The following is a 19,199-nucleotide window of genomic DNA, read 5'->3' on the forward strand; positions in this document are numbered from 1 at the left end:
GTTTCTGACCACCAAGTAAAATTGGCATTAAAGATAGATGGGTATGAAAATATATAGTTTAATAGGAATGATAAAGTCGCAGTCAAAGGCTAAATTGAATGATTATTTACAATATATAGTATAATTAAAACTAGATTTATTTACAAAGGGTCTCTACATAACTAAAGTGCTCTGTACAAATTACTGGCTACGAGCACTGTAGTTTACGGAACACTGCTATTTACTCGTTGGCACATGGCCGGGATGAATGAGTTTTAGAAACGGTTAGTGTGAAATTGTGGCAGATTTAAAGTTCTTTTACTTCTCAAGCTATATGAGCCTTAATGTTGTGGGGGGAGCAGGTGGGCAAGACTGCGATTGTTCGAATTGGTGATGCCACTGAATAGCTCAGAGCACTGATTATAGCATCTTTGGCGTATAGTACAGAGCCCATAGCTATCTAAGGGTTGTCCATTTGATTGGTAAGGCACGATCATTGACATGGCTCTTCTCTAGACACGCTCGAGGTCTTCATTAAGGTATTCAGGAGGACTATGGTTGAAAATAGGTGTACAGTATTCTAATACTGATCTCATAACTGTACAATAGAATTGTATAATGACCTGATGACTAACACCAGCCCTCTTAAGAAGCACTAAGAAATGCAAGCGCTTATTTACTTTTCTTATCGACTCATATACATGCTCGTTCCATTTCAGATCTTTAGATATCGTAACGCCTAATATCTTCGCACGTTGCACCTCAGAAAGCTCCTTTCCACCCACTACTACGGGATCGAATGATTGCTTGTTCTTTTAAAAATGAACACTCAATTCCTTGCATTTATCCGCGTTGAGCTGCATATTCTGCTCATGAGACCAGTGCTGGACGGCGTCAACGGCGTTCTGGATGTTACCACGGCCTTCCTTAGGCACGATTTCGGCTATGGTGGTATCGTCCACATACTTCCACACATGTACGTCACTAACTCTCAGATCATTTATCATTAAGATGAAAAGCCAGGAGCCCAGTTGTGTGCCTTTTGGCACACCAGCAGGGACAGACCCTCATTCTGAGTAGATACGCGCTGATACCTTTGCGTCAAGAAATCTACCACCCACAGGGCCATGCCTTGGGGGATAGATAGGTTAAAGATCTTGCGCACAAGAAGGTTGTGATCAATAAGATCAAAGGCCTTACTGTAATCGAAAAGGACCACTCTCACAGCAGCGCTAGATCCATCCGTAACTTGGGTCCAGCTATGTAGCATGGAAGCAAGTGCGTGTGGATGACAAGAGATAGAGAGAGACCCAAGGGCGACAAGGTTTGTACATAGCTCGCGTCGCAAAAAATGTAGAAGATTGGTTAAAACCAGATCCAATATCCGATCATCACGAGTTTGTTTGTTTCTCTGGGTGATAAATGGTGCCAGCAATCAAACGCGAGATGCCACGCGGAAGCAAAGTAAGTTAACATGTGGTGTGTGAACACGCTCTCATTATTAGTGTATCAGCACGAACGTTTATGCGCCTGCGATAAAGTGTGAGGTCTTCATTGAGTAAAAGGAGCAGTCGAGTGGTCTGCAAGGGTTTTATTACTAATTATAGTGCCAGGTTCCCGGCAAACCTCTCCCCAACTACTCTCAAATCTTCCCGCTGGCGGAGAAACGCGCGGCCCGCAGCGCTAACAATAAAGGGCTACTACCATGCGAAATAGCATGTGGCCGATTGGATATCTGCTAACTTTAATTAATAATTAAATGGCGAACAAAAAGCTAAGAACATAAATTGCAAAGTAATTGATTCAAACCCTCAAGAGAGGAAGAGAGATAATTTCCGATTTTGATTCTTTTTGGCAAGTGGGGAGATCTTTTTAAAACGTATATCAACAAATTTAACGAGCGACAGAATTAGGCGCTCACTCTCCACTCATCATAAATTTCTAAAATGACAGATCAAAGAAGACAGATAGGTGGTAAACAAAACACAAAGTAAAAAAAGCACAATGCACTGAAAAAGGAAGTCAAAATGTTTTTTGTGTGCTTTTTTAAGTCAAATCAAGCTCTCGTGAATCTGATTTTTTCATCGTTTACTTTCTGGCAAAGACATTACCAATCAACACAAAATTACGAGCTAACCTCTTATCCTTCCTTGTCCTTTTTCCCTCACTCATTCGGCTCTTTGATACTACCAGAGAAGTGGATATAGATACAAGAAATCTATTTATGTATACGCTCTGTCTTTTAACGTTTGGTTGAGCTATAAATTAAAACCATAGAATTGTAGCTACCAATTTGGATCTTGCAAAAATAAGTTAATAAAAGTTGGTTTGAATAAAGAAATACTACGTATGGTATGTTATTATTAATCGAATGGGTCTTTACAGCACATGCTTTGATTCACGCCTTACGTGTTAATCACCAAACGACAAGTCGGCACGTTTTTTTTAGAATGTCACTGCTCAAGCGCCGTTTGCTAGTTTTGCTGTTTCTTCTTGGTCTTTTCTGCTTCTTAAATTTAATCTTAAGTTATTACGAGGATAAAGTTATTATCAATTTCTTTCGTCCAGTACTGAGTATAAAAAATCAAGATATCGCCTTTGGAAAGGATGATTTACACCTAAGCCAGCACCTTTCGCGCGTTCGAAGAGAGTTTAAGATGACACTTGATCAGTACGAAACATCAGGAGGAGAGTTTGGCAATAGTATTAACGCTTTCGGCGTAAACACATCAATTTACCATTCGGAGTTGTATGGAGAGATGTTCAAGCTTTATGGGAAGAAAACTAACACTGCTTGCCGAAATGCGCTATTCCTGCTCATTCAGGTCCATTCCAGTCCGGAAAATTTTATGAGCAGAAAGGCAATCAGGTTGTCGTGGGGAAATATAAAGAATTTTATCGGCAAAGGGCAACAAAGTATCAGCTCATTGAGGTAGGTACATAAAGTACCAATAAACTTATCAGTTTCAGCTGCTCAGACTGATATAAAAAAGTAAAGTTCACATTTTAATTATTGCGTAAATTTCGAGTTACGGTCCCCTTAAGAGAAATCGGACAACGAAAGAAATACATTTCGCTCCTATAAAATGGGCTCGAATCGTCATCCTTGAATTTATTTTCATGTTCGCCGTCAAGATTTGTGTTGGCACCTCAAGACAGCATCTCTTGGTAGATCATGTGATATTCGTTACTCTCATTACCTTTATTTCTTGATCGTGTGTTGATAAGTCCTAAGTTGAAATCCCACATTGCTCCCGCAGGAAGTGAAAAGTATAGTGAGCACGTATTCTAAATAACAAATTTATTTATGTTTAGGAAGTCTACACGCATGTGCAGTCAGTTTGATTGTAGTATCTCTTCAAACACGTACCAACGGTGCCTCTGCCCCAAACAAATGTAAAACCTGCAATTTTCAATCAGAAGATCTCCTACACGGTACCCCAATTCGATTTTAGATAAAAGTTTAATTTTCCGCTGAGGATGCATTAGATCATTCAGGACAGTATCCAGTCCGATATTGAGAAAAAGTGAATTAAAGATTTCGAGACAGCAACGCCCAGGAAAACGTCACCTAAGCACTGAATTTTTATTTCTTTTTGACTTTGGCTCCATGTAGCTTTCATGTCTATTTATAACATGTGAATGCAGCGTTGCGTTCATCGTAAAAAAGTGACTAAATTATCGTCGAGGTTTCTGGTCCAAGATTATTTTGGAGAAAAAACCTGGAATAACCTTGGAATTAAAATGTAATCCTCACAAAGACATCAAACATGACAAACACGTGTTGAAAATCCCTTAACAGATAAAACACTTCACAACACAAGCGGTGTGATTAGCCAATTCTCTACTAATCAGCCCTCGTAACGCCTTGGTTATGTAAAAAACTGAAAAAACTTTGTTTCCTACCCACTCCACTGTTCATGTATCATATCAGTTTAATTTTGAACCCTGACAGAGTCCACTGGTTCCGAGCAATTTCTTTTTTCATACCCAGACTGAATTCCGTAGTCCGTAGTCCATGGTCCAAATTTATTTTTCCGTAAATACGCACTTTGTCGTCCATTCTTTACATCAACTACATACGCATTTAAATTTCAAATAACAAATTAATCCATAGAATCCCTGCGGATAACGCTGGCCTAATTTAACTGAATAAAACTGTCACCCAGACTACGTTTACAATGTTGATGAATTTTTCAGCTTTACTGAAGATGAATATGAAGTATTCTTGACCCCGTAGACAAACTAGAGAAACCAGCTGGAATCAAACAAAGAGTTCATTTTGATCTTCAACTGTATAAGAAACTTATTATACTGACGAGATTTCCCGACAGTTTGCGATTTTTGGAAAATATTTATAACCACACTATTACTAGTTACAAGATGCTAAATATCAAGCGCCTGAAGCCATTTGTTCTGGTGATTTCCATGTTGTGTTTTTGCGTTATGGGTGTATTGACTATTTTCTTCTCGAGATACGAAAACAAAGTCCGTGTTTCACGTAATCTTCCGCAAGCAACCAAGCAGAGCGCTGTTAGCTTCGATTTGAAGACAAGCCTTGATCATCTTCGAAATAGTTTTGAAATGTCACTAGATCAGTACAATTATTCAACGAGGAACTTTAGCGAGAAGTTCCGAGAAGCCCGCCTTCGGAGTGAATTATTTTACCGCAAACTGGATTCGCGTAGTAAGCGGCATTTTGTCTGCAATAATGGGCTTTTTCTGCTGATTCAAGTCCATTCCAGTCCAGCAAATTTTAAGAGTCGACAAGGTATTAGGTTGACATGGGGCAACATGGAACGCTCTATTGGCCATGATCATCAGGATATTAACCGTAACTATACTTTGAGGTAAGTATCACTCATTTAACTAACAAAAGGTTCGGTAAGAAAAAAAAAGTATTGGATTGTTAAAACACTTTACAAGGAAATCTAGCTGAAAGAAAACATGGTCAATACTTAAAATTTACCGGCAGGATTTGGCGAAAAATTTTAACTCTCAATTTTACGAGAAGTTCCTTTTAAATTAAGATCTGAATTGAAACAAAGGAACAAAATAAGGTTAAGCTAAGCCGTATTGAATAGGATTATGAGTTACGAACGTTAAAACTGGAAAAATTCTCCGCAAAAATTAGTCAAAATGAGAATGCTCTCTTTTTAACCTCTAACTTTATCATTCAGATTTTAGCCCTAAATACTCGAATCTTGCACTTAGTTGAATTAAAATCAATTTCCCTAGGATTTTCTCTACCAATACAAGTATTAATTTATTTTCAATACTTGCAACATTCGATAACTCCAAATCATGCAAGCTAGAAATTACTTTTCTCCCATTACGGTCCTTTCTTCGTAATGGTTCCTTCATAGAACCCTTTTGTCGATTGAGGTGCGATCCCCTGTTTCGTTTTGTCAGAAAAATAAACTTAGATGAAAGCGGGTAAATTGAAAGACAAAAAACTTCACTATATTTGTGTTTCAATTATTCAAGTGTCTTCTCGGAAGGTGACAAAAACTGCAAAATTTACACAGCTGTAATTCTTTGAATAACCTAATTTTGCTAACCAATGATATTCGGTTCCACAAATTAACATAACATCGAACAAATTCATCCCTGGCTGCCTGAGAGTCACAAAATTTCTATTTGAGTTATGGACTCCTCCTCCTAATGAACTTCGCTTTTGACTACGAACCGGGTGCGAGAGTAACATTTTATATTCTCTTGCAGGGTTTCAATAGGGTTAACCGTCCTACGTCAAATGAATGCATACATTGTAATTAACTACTCGAGGCTGGGCGCTTATTATATCTTTTCCTAACCACAGGGTTGGCACCTATATTAGAGGTTCGGCGCTTAATCGAATAATTCCGGTAGTTAAGATACTCAAATAATTCAAAAATATAAATTTTTTCACATTTTTTCTGTGTAAGCAAAAGATAAACGTGAAACGTTAAACTAAAATCAATCACTTGAGTACTGTGGCGGCTTTGCATTACTCGTGCTTTAGTCGTGCATTAGTAAATACGGCTAAGAATTTGCACGTTGATCAAAATTTGTTTTGGTTCGCTGCGAAATTGCAGGTTGGTCGAAACATATGATTTTGGCAGGAGATGAATTCGTTCTGTGGTAAGGAAAGAGCCGAACGATTTGGGGGCCAACTGGTAAAGGTCTGGGCACACTCTTTTTAGGTGACGGGGCGAACTCGCAAAGGTGGAAGGAGTGAACTTGCAATGGGGCGAAACCACCATGAACCCAGTAGAGGCTAGAAGAAATTATAGCAAGAGTGATCGGTTGATCCGGAGATGTTACTCCTCCTGTGGTGGCGGCAATATCCATATATGAAGCAAGCAAGGAAATTAAGATATTTCTGAAACATTTCTGCACAACACAGGATTCGTTTCGTCTTGTTCGTTCGTGAAGCCAGCTAGTTGATGAGCATTTTAAAAACACTTTTCGGCATCTAACGGTTAGCTTCTTTTCAGAGTCCAAGCCGCCAAAAGAGATAGAAATATTCATTTATCAATTGTATTTTTTTCTTCTCTTTCAGGTCTTGGAAAACAGTATTTCTTATTGGTCAGAGCTCTGACCCCAGATTGAACGACCTCGTTCTCCAAGAAGCTAACATCTACAAAGATATTATGATTGGGTCTTTTAAAGATACATATCGTAATCTTAACATGAAGATGATCTTTAGCTTGAAGTGGCCGCTGGAGCAAAAGTGTCGCGTCTCCTATATTCTTAAGACAGACGAGGATTGTTACGTGAACATTTGGAATCTTCTTCATTGGCTAAGGAGCTATCATGAAGCCAACGGGTGGCGCCCTCTATACGCCGGTCGAGTTCAAACAGAGATGCCAGTTGTACGGGATACCAAAAGTCGCTACTACGTCTCGGAGGAAGATCACCCCGCGGATATTTATAAACCGTATGCTTCCGGAGGAGGATATGTGATAAGTGCAAGTTTACTTCCGGCACTTGTCAATGTTTCACGAACATCACCGATCTTTGCAAATGAAGATGCACTACTCGGTTCGCTGATGTACCGGATCGGAATACAATGGACCGACAACCAGAAATTTTTACCACTCATATTTTGTTCTCATTTGAACAAGTACCGTTTTCGAGACATGCACATGTGCGGTTTATCGAGACAGATCATTTTGCATGGCATAAGAGGCAGGCTGCAACTAGAAATGCATTTTAATAGCGTCTTGTATAATCATTTTCCATCGTTGTGTTCCTCGCATATGAACTACGAAGACATGCGGGACGTGTGCGAATGATTAAGTGAAAATTTTGAGCTACGTTATTGTGTCAGTGCTGGTGTGGACTTACTTGTCACCAGCTTTAACCCGTTTCACGCTGACTTTAAGACTTTTAAGACAAGTAGTTTTGAGACTTTTAAAAACAATCAAGAGCCTCTTTGATTGGTGATCATTTCCTTTATTCTCATGACCTTGGTGCTTTATTTAGGGGCGATACTAAGGGGAGAATTTAAATACTGGTCAATCTGAGGAGTTAAAGGATTCAAGGGCGCGGAGGATAGCGTAGATCGCCAAAAGAAAGAGGATGTTTGGATCTGGTCAAGACTTGTCTCCAGCTCTCTTTCTCCTTTTGCCGAGTGTTTGAGAACATCGTACCTCGTTAACAAAGCTTCCTTTAACTAGCTGAACACCTGCTAATATCTGTCTTGTTCAGTCAAAAGTGTCGCTACAACTGAAGAGAAAAAGAAAAATGTTCCATTATTTTCTCTAAGCAAACCTTATTACATAGGTCATCTTGCTTAAACAGAATTAACGCTGATGTAGCGTGGTGGCCGTTATAAAAGAGGCAAAGGTATAAATTATTGCGATACATGCCCATCGAAAAACTTATCAAAACTTATCGCCTGATAAATCAAATTATTTTTGTCAGCTTGATGTGCGTTTTCCCCCTGAGCTTGCTACACGCGCTATCACTCACACTATTTTAGAGAATAGTCGTAATCAAGAGAGCATGAACTTCACAGAATCTCTTTTTTCAAGTATACCTGAACTACTGTTGAAATACGGAAGGGTGAACGTTCGTATTTTATGTTTTTGTTTTGTTTGTTTGTTTGCTTTTTCTTTTGGGGGGGGAAGGGGGGGTTGGTCTAGCCTGTTCCAGACGTTCAATGAGAAAAACGAAGCGCGATAGTTAACGGAATAGAAAAGGTAGCGAAAGCAATAGAGGAGTACAAAACCGAGGGAAGTCTGGATCTGAACGCGTGGAGAACGCCGTTCTCTACTGGACTAGGCCCAAACCACCCTCGTCTTTTGCTCGGCCGCTATTATCACGCTGTTTTCTATTTCGAAAGGATTTCGCACCGTTTTACTTGCTGAACGCCTGGAAAAGGCTATGTCCTTTCTTTTCTTTTTATCATAGTCGAGGTTATTGTTGCTTTGATCTTTAGTTCAGCCAAGACTATTTGAGACCATTTATGAATAAATTTCTTTCTAAAGGATCGGGTCAGAGATTTTCTCATAGTGGATGGTAATTTTGCACCCTTTCTGATGCTTCAATGGATCTTAATTATGAATGTGGAGAGGACGAATGCGATACCATCAGATGGCCAGCTGAAACAATTGCAAGTGATTGTAAACGATTACGCTATTCTTTAAGGTAATTTGACACTTAGGTTGTAAAAGAAGTGTCAATCAAGGCGAACATGATTAGAAAGTTATGTGAAAACTTGATTAAGGTCGGTTTTTGAGTCGTGCTTTCGAAATATCGTTTATTTTTTCTTCTATCATTCAGCAGGCATGTCAGAAGATAATTTAATAACATGCTGTGCAAGATTCTAGTTCTTTGCATGGGCTGAGCGTGAAGAAGAGGTTTAAGTTTTCAATATGAAAAGGCATAATTTAAGCCCTGAGTTGGTAGCTTGCGAACTGAATATACCCTTTTTGCATAATTCGTCAGTTTAATTTTGAAGCTGAGGTTACTTGCGGGTTATTTGACGAGACTGGATAAATCCGTATAGAGACCTGACCAGGAAATCTTTCAAAGTGTTTGGTTAGATTGATGTACTATATGAGGTATCAAGTTTTTTGTCACTTGTTCCGGGGCCGCGAAAAAAATGAGCCAACAACCAACTCTTGTTAAATCTGGTTTTATTGATCACATAGATGTGCAAAGAAAATAATGAAAATAAGCCGTACATTGAGCAATATTAAAGCGTTCTTTACCGACTCCCAGCCAGGATATGATATACAAATTTTGTCGGATAAATTTAGGAAATAATTTTCTCATGACTTAAAAAAAATGGTTCTTGCAAAAAAAGTGTATCTGACTTATTTAGTCTAAGTTAAAAAACATTTTAGATAACGAGTTTTCTCTCAGTAGTCCATGGGCTTGTTTAGAGTAGGAAACTGAATAGTTGCAGTGTTTCATATTTTTAGATTGAGAATTATCTTAAAAATACAATAATGGACTTGTACATGTTTACATAATTAAACTCCTTTAAACACTGAAGGGTTGGAAGGATTCTCGAGTTCTCTAATCCTCCTTCTGCTTATAAGAAGCTATGTAACTGAACAATTAAAAAAATCCTCTTTTGGTAAGAAATAATTTAAAAGGCTATTCCTTTGATCAATTCTTCGTCTCTTTCAAGAGTCAATATGTAGAGCGCCACGGCAAAACCTGTTCTTCAACAAGTAAACGGTCAGGATCGACTAAGGGGCGGAGGGGAGGGGTTAAGAGGATTTTGGAAGATCACATGGTCTTCAGAAAGAAAGGAGGCTGGATCAGTCGTCGAGCATAAAAAATGATTGCCCATTAACTGTCTAAAACCCTCTCATTCCTCCCCTCTCTCCACCCTTTATCCCGGGCGGTAAACAGGAAATGGTCCCTAATTTGCAGTCATTGTTGTCTATTGGTTTTTTTTTACAGCTGCATCTGTATAAACAATCTCTCGTCAAGAAAATTAAAAATGTCATTTCATTAAGAATCCCCATGAGGGTTGATTATTGACACTAAAGATCTTGACCTGTCTTCGGACCTATGTTTCTATCTTCTAGAAATGTTTCTTAATTGATAATGTATCTTAATTTGCACTAGTGGCTGATTTGATTAAAGAATGATTCAGAAGTTTAATTTCAGTCAAAGGAGATCTTAGCCCGATTCCAAGAGCACATTTTTGCCAAGTCCCTATTCGTTATTCAGTTGTAACTGTAAAACAATATTAAAACAATCGAATCACTGATTTCGCCGAAGGCCAATTACCTTGTGAATTCATTCACTTGAATGAAAAAGAATGATGCTGCAAAATAGAAGTTAATCACAGACAATTACATGGATGTTATTTCCGTGTTTTATCCGGCAGAATCGTATGGGAACTGACATGTACTGAGCATGATAATTAGCTCTACGATCAAAGATTCTGGAACAAATAAGTCACGGTTGACTGACCGGTGTAATATGTTTGTTTAGTGACAAGTGACAACACCTCGCTTTCTTAACACGGCCTGGAAAAAAATATTTCCTTTGTTTCTGAGGCTGAGGTTCTTCAGCTGCTTAAAAGTGCCAGAGAAGTACAATAAGTCGCACCTTCGAGACTTTTAGTGTGTCAGATTTCCTTTGTTATGTTTCCCCTTTTATAAACCATTCATTAGCTGGGAAATTACATCAGGGCGGCCAATCGTTGATTACTGATTCGGAGAGGAAGACGAACCTTCACGTACGGTAAGTTCAAAATATGCCACGGATATGACCTTTTAAATGAAAAATACTCACATGCACGGTACTCGAAAATTTATCGATAAGAATAGTAAATAAGATATGTTGAAAACTTCGATCTATCTACTCAAAATAGACAAGGACATCCAAAATCAAAATTACTGAGCTCATTTTATCGACAGACATATTCTCAGTTACACTCCAGAGGAAGAGTCAAATTCCCGGCGAATTGATCCGCTAGTCAGATATAATTGATGCATGTCTTGAATTCATAAGTATCATTTTTCGCTGTCGTTCCCCGTTTATAGAACCAGCTTTGCACTGTAATTTTCTTCTGATCAAGAATCATTTAGACTTTCGCAAAATAAGACTATCCCCAGGCCAGTAACTTGAAAAAATAAACAAGAGACCAAATAATTTCTCTTTTTATGAGTGCTTTTTTTTTTCATCATGAATTATGATCTGAACGCAGGAATTTATAGACCCCTCAAATAAATACGATTTAATTGACTTTGTGTCACTTAAACTTCCTTAATTTTTCGCGGATAAAGACCTGAGCGTCCAAATGTTAATTCCAAATTACCAGTTTAACTCCGTTCTTTCCCAAGGTTTCATGGTTACCTAAATTTCACTCAAGTGTAAATTAAAGAGATCTTAAATTCTTGATGAGCTAGGGGCTCACGGTTGGGGTGGGGATTAGACCCAGGAACTGGAGGGAGAGGTATGTGGGTACTATTATGTAATTATTAATACATTTAACGTGAATTAAAGGGTGTTGCGTGCTATTGTTGTTAGTTCTTTTTCTCTGGTGAGGGAAACCACAAAAATTATCTTGCAAAGATAGGAAAACCTTGAAAACATGTTGTCAATGAATAATTTGAAAATATTTCATTACATTTTGTTTTGTTTTGTTTTACTTTGTTCGTTTGTTTGTTTGTTTGTTTTTACCACAGCTCAGAAAGCGGAAGGAAAAAAAACCGAACGACGTAGGCAACTACATGGCTTCCCATTCAGGCAAATTAGTGGTGGCGTTTGTCGTCATCGCCATACTGACACTCCAGGTAGCAGCAAAAGTGTTCAGTGTCAGCAATTCTCAAATCGGCAATAAACGCACCATTAGTGACATCCAATTTGATGGAACGATGGGTAAGATTCAAGACTGCATTGACAACTTGAAAGAGCCTGGGGATGAATGTGTCATTCAGCCCGGTAACTACCACGAACAGGTGACCATTGCTAGCAAGTTCGGAAGCGAAGAGTCTCCGATCGTGATCCGAGGTGATCCGAACGCTTTGACGAAGCTAGACGGTACCGTGCCTCTACGGCCCGAGAAATGGGAGAAAATGGACAACGGGGCGTATAAGGCTGTCATACATCATGACATAACACAGCTTTTTATAGACGACGAAATGATGACCAATGCACGCTGGCCGAATTCTTTATGGTCTGACAAAACAATATTTAACAGCAAGTTCTGGGCCAAGTCCGCTAGGAGTTCTACGCGCGGGCTCATGATAGATGGAGGCCAGCATAAACTGGCCGACAGCGGGTTCAATGTAACTGGGGCGATGGCTGTACTGAATGTTGGGAGTTTTTGTACTTTTACTAGAAAAGTACTAAGCCACGGAAAAGGTCAGTAACAATTCATATGATTGGGGCATTTCTACAATGCCTTGCATTTGTCATGACGTACGTCTGGTGTAGAGCACCATTTCATAAAACCGAGGTGCACGATATGCTCGTCTGTTCTTTTCTGCGTAAGCTGCTGATAACCCATTGCTGAGCAAAGCCCCTTAAATTACGAGCTAGTTCCTCAGTATTTCCTTAGAAGGATAGCGCATTTCGAGGTAATTCTTCACGGCTAGTTCATCAGACAAGTTGGAAGCCCAGAAATAAGATAAGATTTACGTTTCTCTTTGATACTGATACCCAACCAAGACAATCGTCCGCCTCAAACTCAGTGTATATTATTGAATGATTCCCTCGACTTCATCTTAGGGACTATTAATGAATATTCACTACGCTCTCAGTGAAGATTTTTAATCATTCTTCCCACAGCAAAAGACAGGTTCACCTATAAAGATGACTTTGGAGCCAATTTGAACTTTAAACCGAAGAACAACCAATACTTCTTGGAAGGTAAACTAGAATTCCTTGACAATCCGGGTGAGTGGTTCTACGAGAAGAAAAATGGCGTTGGAACCTTATATGTCATGACCATGGACGGAAAATCTCCCGAGGACAGAAACATTAGAGGAAAGGTGAATCACTGACTAACTACTGTTTTTTCACCCATCGATTTTCGTCAAAATGTGAGATTAAGAAGGTAGCACGCTCAGGCTAGGAGCAGCCGAGGGTGTCACTGATTTCCCTACCACATTTTGACGTCGCCATAACAAACAAGCAAAAATTGTTATTGGTGACGTCATCCTTGCGTTTGTCCTTCAACAGATCATAGGTAAAAACGATCAAAATGCGTGCGTAATTCAGCTTATCTTAAAATTCTTGATCTCGTCTTCATTCCGTTACGAAGGTTCAAGAAGTCACCTTTCAAATTACAAGCTCTGCGTACGTCATCTTCAAAGATCTGACATTTTTCGCGACGACATTACAAGCGCAGTCCTCCAACAAACTGGAATTTCGCTCGATTAACTTCAGTTACCCGACGTACAATCGACGCATGCTCGGAGACACGACGCCGCCTCAATGGACGAAAATAATGTCCGGACAAGGCTCGATGAAGTTCATTAACAACACTATGTACGGAACAGATGGCATTGCATTGGAGTATCAGGGTGCCAATGATCTGGTGGAGAATAATTTTTTTGAGTACAACGATTGGAGTGGCGCAAATATGAACGTTGCTGGGGGAGGTAAAAAACTGCGTTCAGGATTTATTCTCTTTTTTTCATCGTGAGATTGAAAGGAAAAGCTATGTCTAATACCGCGATCATATTCCACTTAAGTGATCGTTCAATAGTTTCCCCAATCATCGAAAGATAGATGGCAAAAATTCCAAGAGGATGACGAGATTGTTCAGATTTTCAGGTTTAAGACGAGAGATTTGAAAAAAGATAGGACTTTTTCTAAATTTAGATATTCGGGAGAGCAAAAATTTACTATGGTTACATTAAGCAGCTCTTTTCTTACAGACTTACTAATTTATTAAACATCGGAACTGATGACCATTAAATCTTCCATTAAACGTTAGTGGCCTCTCAATCGATACTCAAAGGAATACAATAACGCACTTTCCAATTTTTTTAGTTATTTTTCGTCGCGTCCACCATTTGTGATTGAAAAACTCACATGACATTGGCGCAGAGAGCCATCCCCTTAATGCGTGTGTTTCAAGCCAAGCCCGTTATTAGCATACTTCATAGATCTGGTTTGGAATTTCTCCTCCATACATAACCATACAATTTCTCTTTGTTATAGTTAAAACATTTAGCGTATTCTGTAATTCAAAGCTGCTCAATTATCGTCAAAAATACTCCAATCTGCTTCGCAGTGTATGTGCAACCATTACCACTAAGAAACACAAGGTAGCTTTGGAAGTTCCAAGATTCCCTAGGGCAATCTTTGTCTCGTTGTAAAATTAGTGAGTCCATTTAGGAAATACAATTGACAGCTATATTCATGAAGATTGTTAATATTTTTATAAAGGGGCAGGAACGGTGCTTTCCCAAAGTATCGGTGACACGTTTATCAGGAACACTCTGCGTAACAACGGCGCCAGCGTCGGATTCCGTGCGGGATATAAATCACATGCTAAACTCAACGACATCAGCCGAACCTGCTATGGTATGATCCAACACGACGGCAGTGGAATACAAGTTCAGGTGAAACGTCAAACGGAGGTGCTGTTGGAGCAAAACTGGATTTACGACAGTCCCAAATATGGACTTCGCTTCGACGGGGCTCCTCCTAACATCGGGAAACACGGCACCATGAGGAGGAATGTTATTAGGAAAACAAACGGGATGATGGTGAAAGGAGATAACCACACTGTGAATCATAACTTGATCTTTCACAAATTCACGAAGGGAGGCGACCACGATGGACAAGGAAGTAAATGTAACCTCTGCGTGCTTTGGTAAGAAATACGTTTAATTCGTAAGTGGCTTTTGTTTTCAGTGTCACGCAGTACTTCTCGGAGTGGTAAGGAAACTGAAGGTTTCGCCCCATTGCATGTTCACCCCATTGCATGTTCACCCCTTACTGCCTTTGCCGTGAGTTCGTTCCCTGAAGTTAAGTAAGTTTGCCCTACCCTACCTTTACCAGTTCACACCCAAATTTCTCAAACCACAGTGAAATTTTTTTTTCTGTCGAAATCATAATACATTTTTTTTTTAACTACAAGGAGAGAACTTGCAAAGGTGGCAGGGGGCTAACTTTTAATAGGGCGAAACCTCCATAAACCCGAATTGAAAGCCCCGCATTCAACTTACGCATTCTTATAGATGAGATTCTCGCACTACCCCTCTCCAACAAAAAGTGCTTATCAGTCGGTAGCAATCTGCGAGGCAAATCCGAGCTTTATTCTGTGGGAAGTGTAAGAGAGGTAACCTGCGATAGATCAATATCCTATTGCGGGGCAGAAACAGAAACTCAGGTAAGCTCTGCCTATATGGTTCAGAAAAGTACCATATATTTTGGGGTTTCTAGTAATATCGCTATATCGTAATATTCCTATCTAATTCCAGTCTATGCTTCTGTTCATTACTCAGGTATGTCAGAAAAAATCCAGTGTCAATCAATCATAATACCCTTGTCGAGTACAACGCTGCAGACATCGCAAATGGCGGCGTACACAACAAGAAATTATACCCCTTGAGCGGTGAACTAAAAGACAACATCATTGGTGACGTGCGAACGGAACTAATGGACCCAGACAACATGGACTTCCGACCTCGACCAGAATCCGCCTACATCCAAAACAACGTGGGTCCCTACAACTTTGAGGAGACGAAGACAAAGTACTGGATCCCTGGAAGGCAGCTGTACAAAGCCAGCAATCCAGTCCCTCCAAATGGCTCCATTACCGTAAAAGCGGACAAACGCGACGTGTTGATGTGGTTGAATGGGTTTGAGGCGGCCACCCATTTTGTTTACCTTGGAACTTCGGCTGATGCCTTAAGGCGACAAGGCGTGGCAAGAAATGGAGACAACGTCCTGAAAATCGGGCAAAAGCTGAAAAGTGGCACGAAATACTACTGGAGGGTAGATGCTAGGGTGAACACAAAGGTTAATTATGAGGGCGACTTGTGGTCCTTTGAAACGATATAATAAATAGAGGAAGAGAAGGCAGTAAGCAATGATGCCTTGAGCAACAAGAAAAATAAATGTCAGAATCGTTTAACAAGTGTAGAAACAAATAAAAGTGATCTAAAATAAACAGCAGTTTATTATTTATGGTTCACATAGTCGTGAAAGCGACCAAACAAGTACCATGAAATAATCGAGCGGACAGCAAGAAAGAGTAACAATGATAATACCAATCATAACAAAAATAAATACAAAAAGATTAAGGCACAGATAACGGTGGGATATTTCCCTTATTGCGTCTTTTCACGTTGATCTACCACGCTAGCATGGCCTTTGTCTTTTCAGCGCTTATCTAACGAGAGACTTATAAACGTTCCGCTTATGTTACCCTATTCTGCTGACGCCCTCCTCAAAACATCCTAAATCTTCTAATCTTTTCATCTTCCGATTCCCTCCTCTGCCTAATGTACACTTTCTTGTAAATTTGTGAAGAGAATTTAGAGCTGTTTCGAAATGAAATTGGTGTTTCTCTACCTCTCAAGAAGACCTAACCAATATTACAAGAGAAAGGTTGTCAAACACATTGTTCCCAACCACAGCACAACTTGACTGAAGAGCTGCAGCTTTCCATTGGATTGTTGCAGGTTGTATTGCTTCACTGAAAAGTCTGCTCAGCCCATCATGGAGCATATTTTCCTTTTTTATTGATTTATTCCTCTCTCAAGACCTCCTCCACTTTATTGTTCATCCTGAACTACAATCTCATCAATGACAATCTTCTTTTCATCAGGTAATGGCCTAGAAAAAAAATTATAAAACAAAAATGCAAAGATCATTTACTGGCTAAAAATGTGGCACATTGTGCCAAACACAAGCTCCCTGTCTTGAACTTATTCTCACAGGTAATGGCCTAGAAAAAAAATTATAAAACAAAAATGCAAAGATCATTTACTGGCTAAAAATGTGGCACATTGTGCCAAACACAAGCTCCCTGTCTTGAACTCATTCTCACCTGATTCTGATTCTTGTCTTGGAATTATAAACTAACCTAATAGCCCTGCCTCACTTTTAAAAATAAGCAAGTTTTTTTCTTTTTTAACAAAAAGATTCTTTCTAATTTCTCACTATCACCACACCATGCTCCAGTCACACTTTTTTAGGAAAGCTGGGTTGATAGACACTTAACTTTTTGTTGCCTCATATGCTGTTTTTTGAGGCAAGGTTTAAAACAGTGTACTGTGACATTCACTTACTTATATTTGAGATGCTCTATCTTTTCTAGCATGATTGGTACTGTCTTCAAACCAGTTCTTCTGTTGAATTCAGTCAGGACTTCCATTTCCTTACTTCGCATCTACAGAGTAAATGAAAATGAGCCCTTGGTGACAATCACCATGATTTTAAATTGGTGCATAGTCACTTTAGAGAGATGCAGTAAGTCATCATTCAACCACCTTTTCTTAAAAAAAAAATGCTTTCAAGCTAAGTACTGATTGGTTTTCCCCCTTACAGCTTCCATACATTTCCTTGTAAATTGTTGAGAGAATTTTTCATGACATCAAGATAGCACTTTTGGGCTGACAAGTTCATCAATTATCATCAACTGCTTTTTGGATCACATATTACATATTGAAATGGTAAGGACATGGTAAATGTCAGAGAAGGCCTGGTAAGACTCTGTGATGAAAGATCTTTTTGAAACTTCTGCTTAATATGAACAATTACATGACTGAGTACGAGAGAATGAAACTTAAGGGTGCTGTTCTTTAAATGTTGTAGCTGCACCTTCTGTGTCTTTCTTGTTCTCATCACATTTTGGCACCATCTATGATCTAAAACTGAACAGACACAAGGCAATGTGGAATCTATTTCTTAACCCTTTAACTCCCAAGATCTCATTACTAATTCTCCTTACTGTCTGCCATACAGTTTTTGTGGTGTTAGTTGGAAGAATTTGGGATTTGATCAACTTATAATCCCCTAATTGATATTTTTCTTTATTCTCATCACCTGTCTGCTTGATATTGCATTGATATTGTAGGGAGAAATTCTGTCGTGGTCACTCATGGGAGTTAAAGGGTTGACTACATGTACCTTATTAAGCTTCTTTTGAGTGTCATGTGTATATCCAAGCAAGTGACAAAGGCCATGGGTTATTAAAACCTGAAGTTACAAGGAAACGCAGAAAACTCATTGATTTCATCAACTGTTAAACAGAAAAAAAAAGTGTCATAGATGTTATAAAATGTACTGATAAGTGACAACTAGTTGAGGGACATACTGGTAAATAATCATCCAAATGTTTGCCATCAGCTTCGCAGTCTTCAACAATTTTGGGGGTTCCAAGGACAATATCACCCAGTGTGTAATCATCAACTGGCCTTGGAAGAGGTGGCAGAACACCAGGTGTTAAATTCTGTAGGAAAAAACCATCAGTGACATACTGAGACAATCTGAGGGAAAGTGGTTTGTTCACAATATACCTTTACCCAAGTGTTGAAGAGAGCAACAAGAAATTCACATGGTGTTACCGTATTTGTCAGCATTGAAGTCTGATTGAAGCAACTTTTAATGCCAACTTTGCGGTTCTTAATTAATTCAATCAATTTGTAAAAATTAAACTAAAAATTTCACAAAGAAATTGCCAGACAGATTGACAAATGGAAAGACTAATAGAATGACAGACTGACTTATTTACCCATAACAATTAATTAAAATACAAAATTCACAAAACTAATTGACTAACGCTTGATTGCCTGTCTAAATTTGTACCACTGACGGAAAGACTGTACTTGACAGAACTATCAGGAAGCTAAAACTGATGCTCAGAATTCCTCGTCTTCTATCAAAATTCTCATATTATCACAAAAATTCATCTTATACTGACCTCGATGCTTGGAAAGCTTAAGATGTCCGTAACAACATTTTTCCTTCTATAACGCAAATTAAGGCTCTTGATAAATCCTTTTCCTACGAAAATGACGTTCACATCAAAATAACTGATTCGTAAAATGTCCACAAGAGTATTACAATTCTGTAATAAGCCAGGCAAGTTTAGAAGTGTTCTACTCTGTAAATTTCTAATCAAAACTACCATATTTACTAGGCGCATCTTCCTGTATGGTGTGTAGAATACGTGAAGTATACCACCGATTACGAAGACTCTACCAGCTTTGGCTCACCGTGATCAAATCACCCTTTCAGTATTAATTTTAACCCTGTAACTCTGCATATTATTTATTAAGTTAATCTCCACGCAT

At 39.0% G+C, this 19,199-nt stretch overlaps 3 protein-coding genes across 3 annotated transcripts; 2 read left to right on the forward strand and 1 right to left on the reverse strand.

The window, feature by feature from the left end:
* Nucleotides 1–4,215: 4,215 nt before the first annotated feature.
* Nucleotides 4,216–7,711, forward strand: LOC113666650 (beta-1,3-galactosyltransferase 1). The gene is made up of 2 exons (XM_027182443.2): nt 4,216–4,829; nt 6,524–7,711. Exons 1-2 carry the CDS (start codon nt 4,363–4,365, stop codon nt 7,257–7,259), a joined length of 1,203 nt encoding a protein of 400 aa, XP_027038244.2. The 5' UTR covers nt 4,216–4,362; the 3' UTR covers nt 7,260–7,711.
* A 2,841-nt stretch (nt 7,712–10,552) lies between these two features.
* LOC113666649 (uncharacterized) lies at nt 10,553–16,069 on the forward strand. The gene is made up of 6 exons (XM_027182442.2): nt 10,553–10,677; nt 11,625–12,303; nt 12,730–12,932; nt 13,205–13,544; nt 14,338–14,767; nt 15,402–16,069. Exons 2-6 carry the CDS (start codon nt 11,670–11,672, stop codon nt 15,958–15,960), a joined length of 2,166 nt encoding a protein of 721 aa, XP_027038243.2. The 5' UTR covers nt 10,553–10,677; nt 11,625–11,669; the 3' UTR covers nt 15,961–16,069.
* LOC113666663 (endoribonuclease YbeY) lies at nt 16,063–19,150 on the reverse strand. The gene is made up of 5 exons (XM_089182597.1): nt 18,827–19,150; nt 18,221–18,355; nt 18,034–18,102; nt 17,193–17,293; nt 16,063–16,737 (listed from the first exon to the last, which is right to left on the reverse strand). The coding sequence occupies exons 1-5, from the start codon at nt 19,049–19,051 to the stop codon at nt 16,677–16,679; spliced, it is 591 nt and encodes a 196-aa protein (XP_089038723.1). The 5' UTR covers nt 19,052–19,150; the 3' UTR covers nt 16,063–16,676.
* Between the last annotated feature and the right edge of the window lie 49 nt (nt 19,151–19,199).

The sequence above is a fragment of the Pocillopora damicornis genome, chromosome 9 (assembly GCF_964200805.1).
Source record: "Pocillopora damicornis chromosome 9, jaPocDami1.2, whole genome shotgun sequence".
Taxonomy (NCBI): Eukaryota; Metazoa; Cnidaria; class Anthozoa; order Scleractinia; family Pocilloporidae; genus Pocillopora; species Pocillopora damicornis.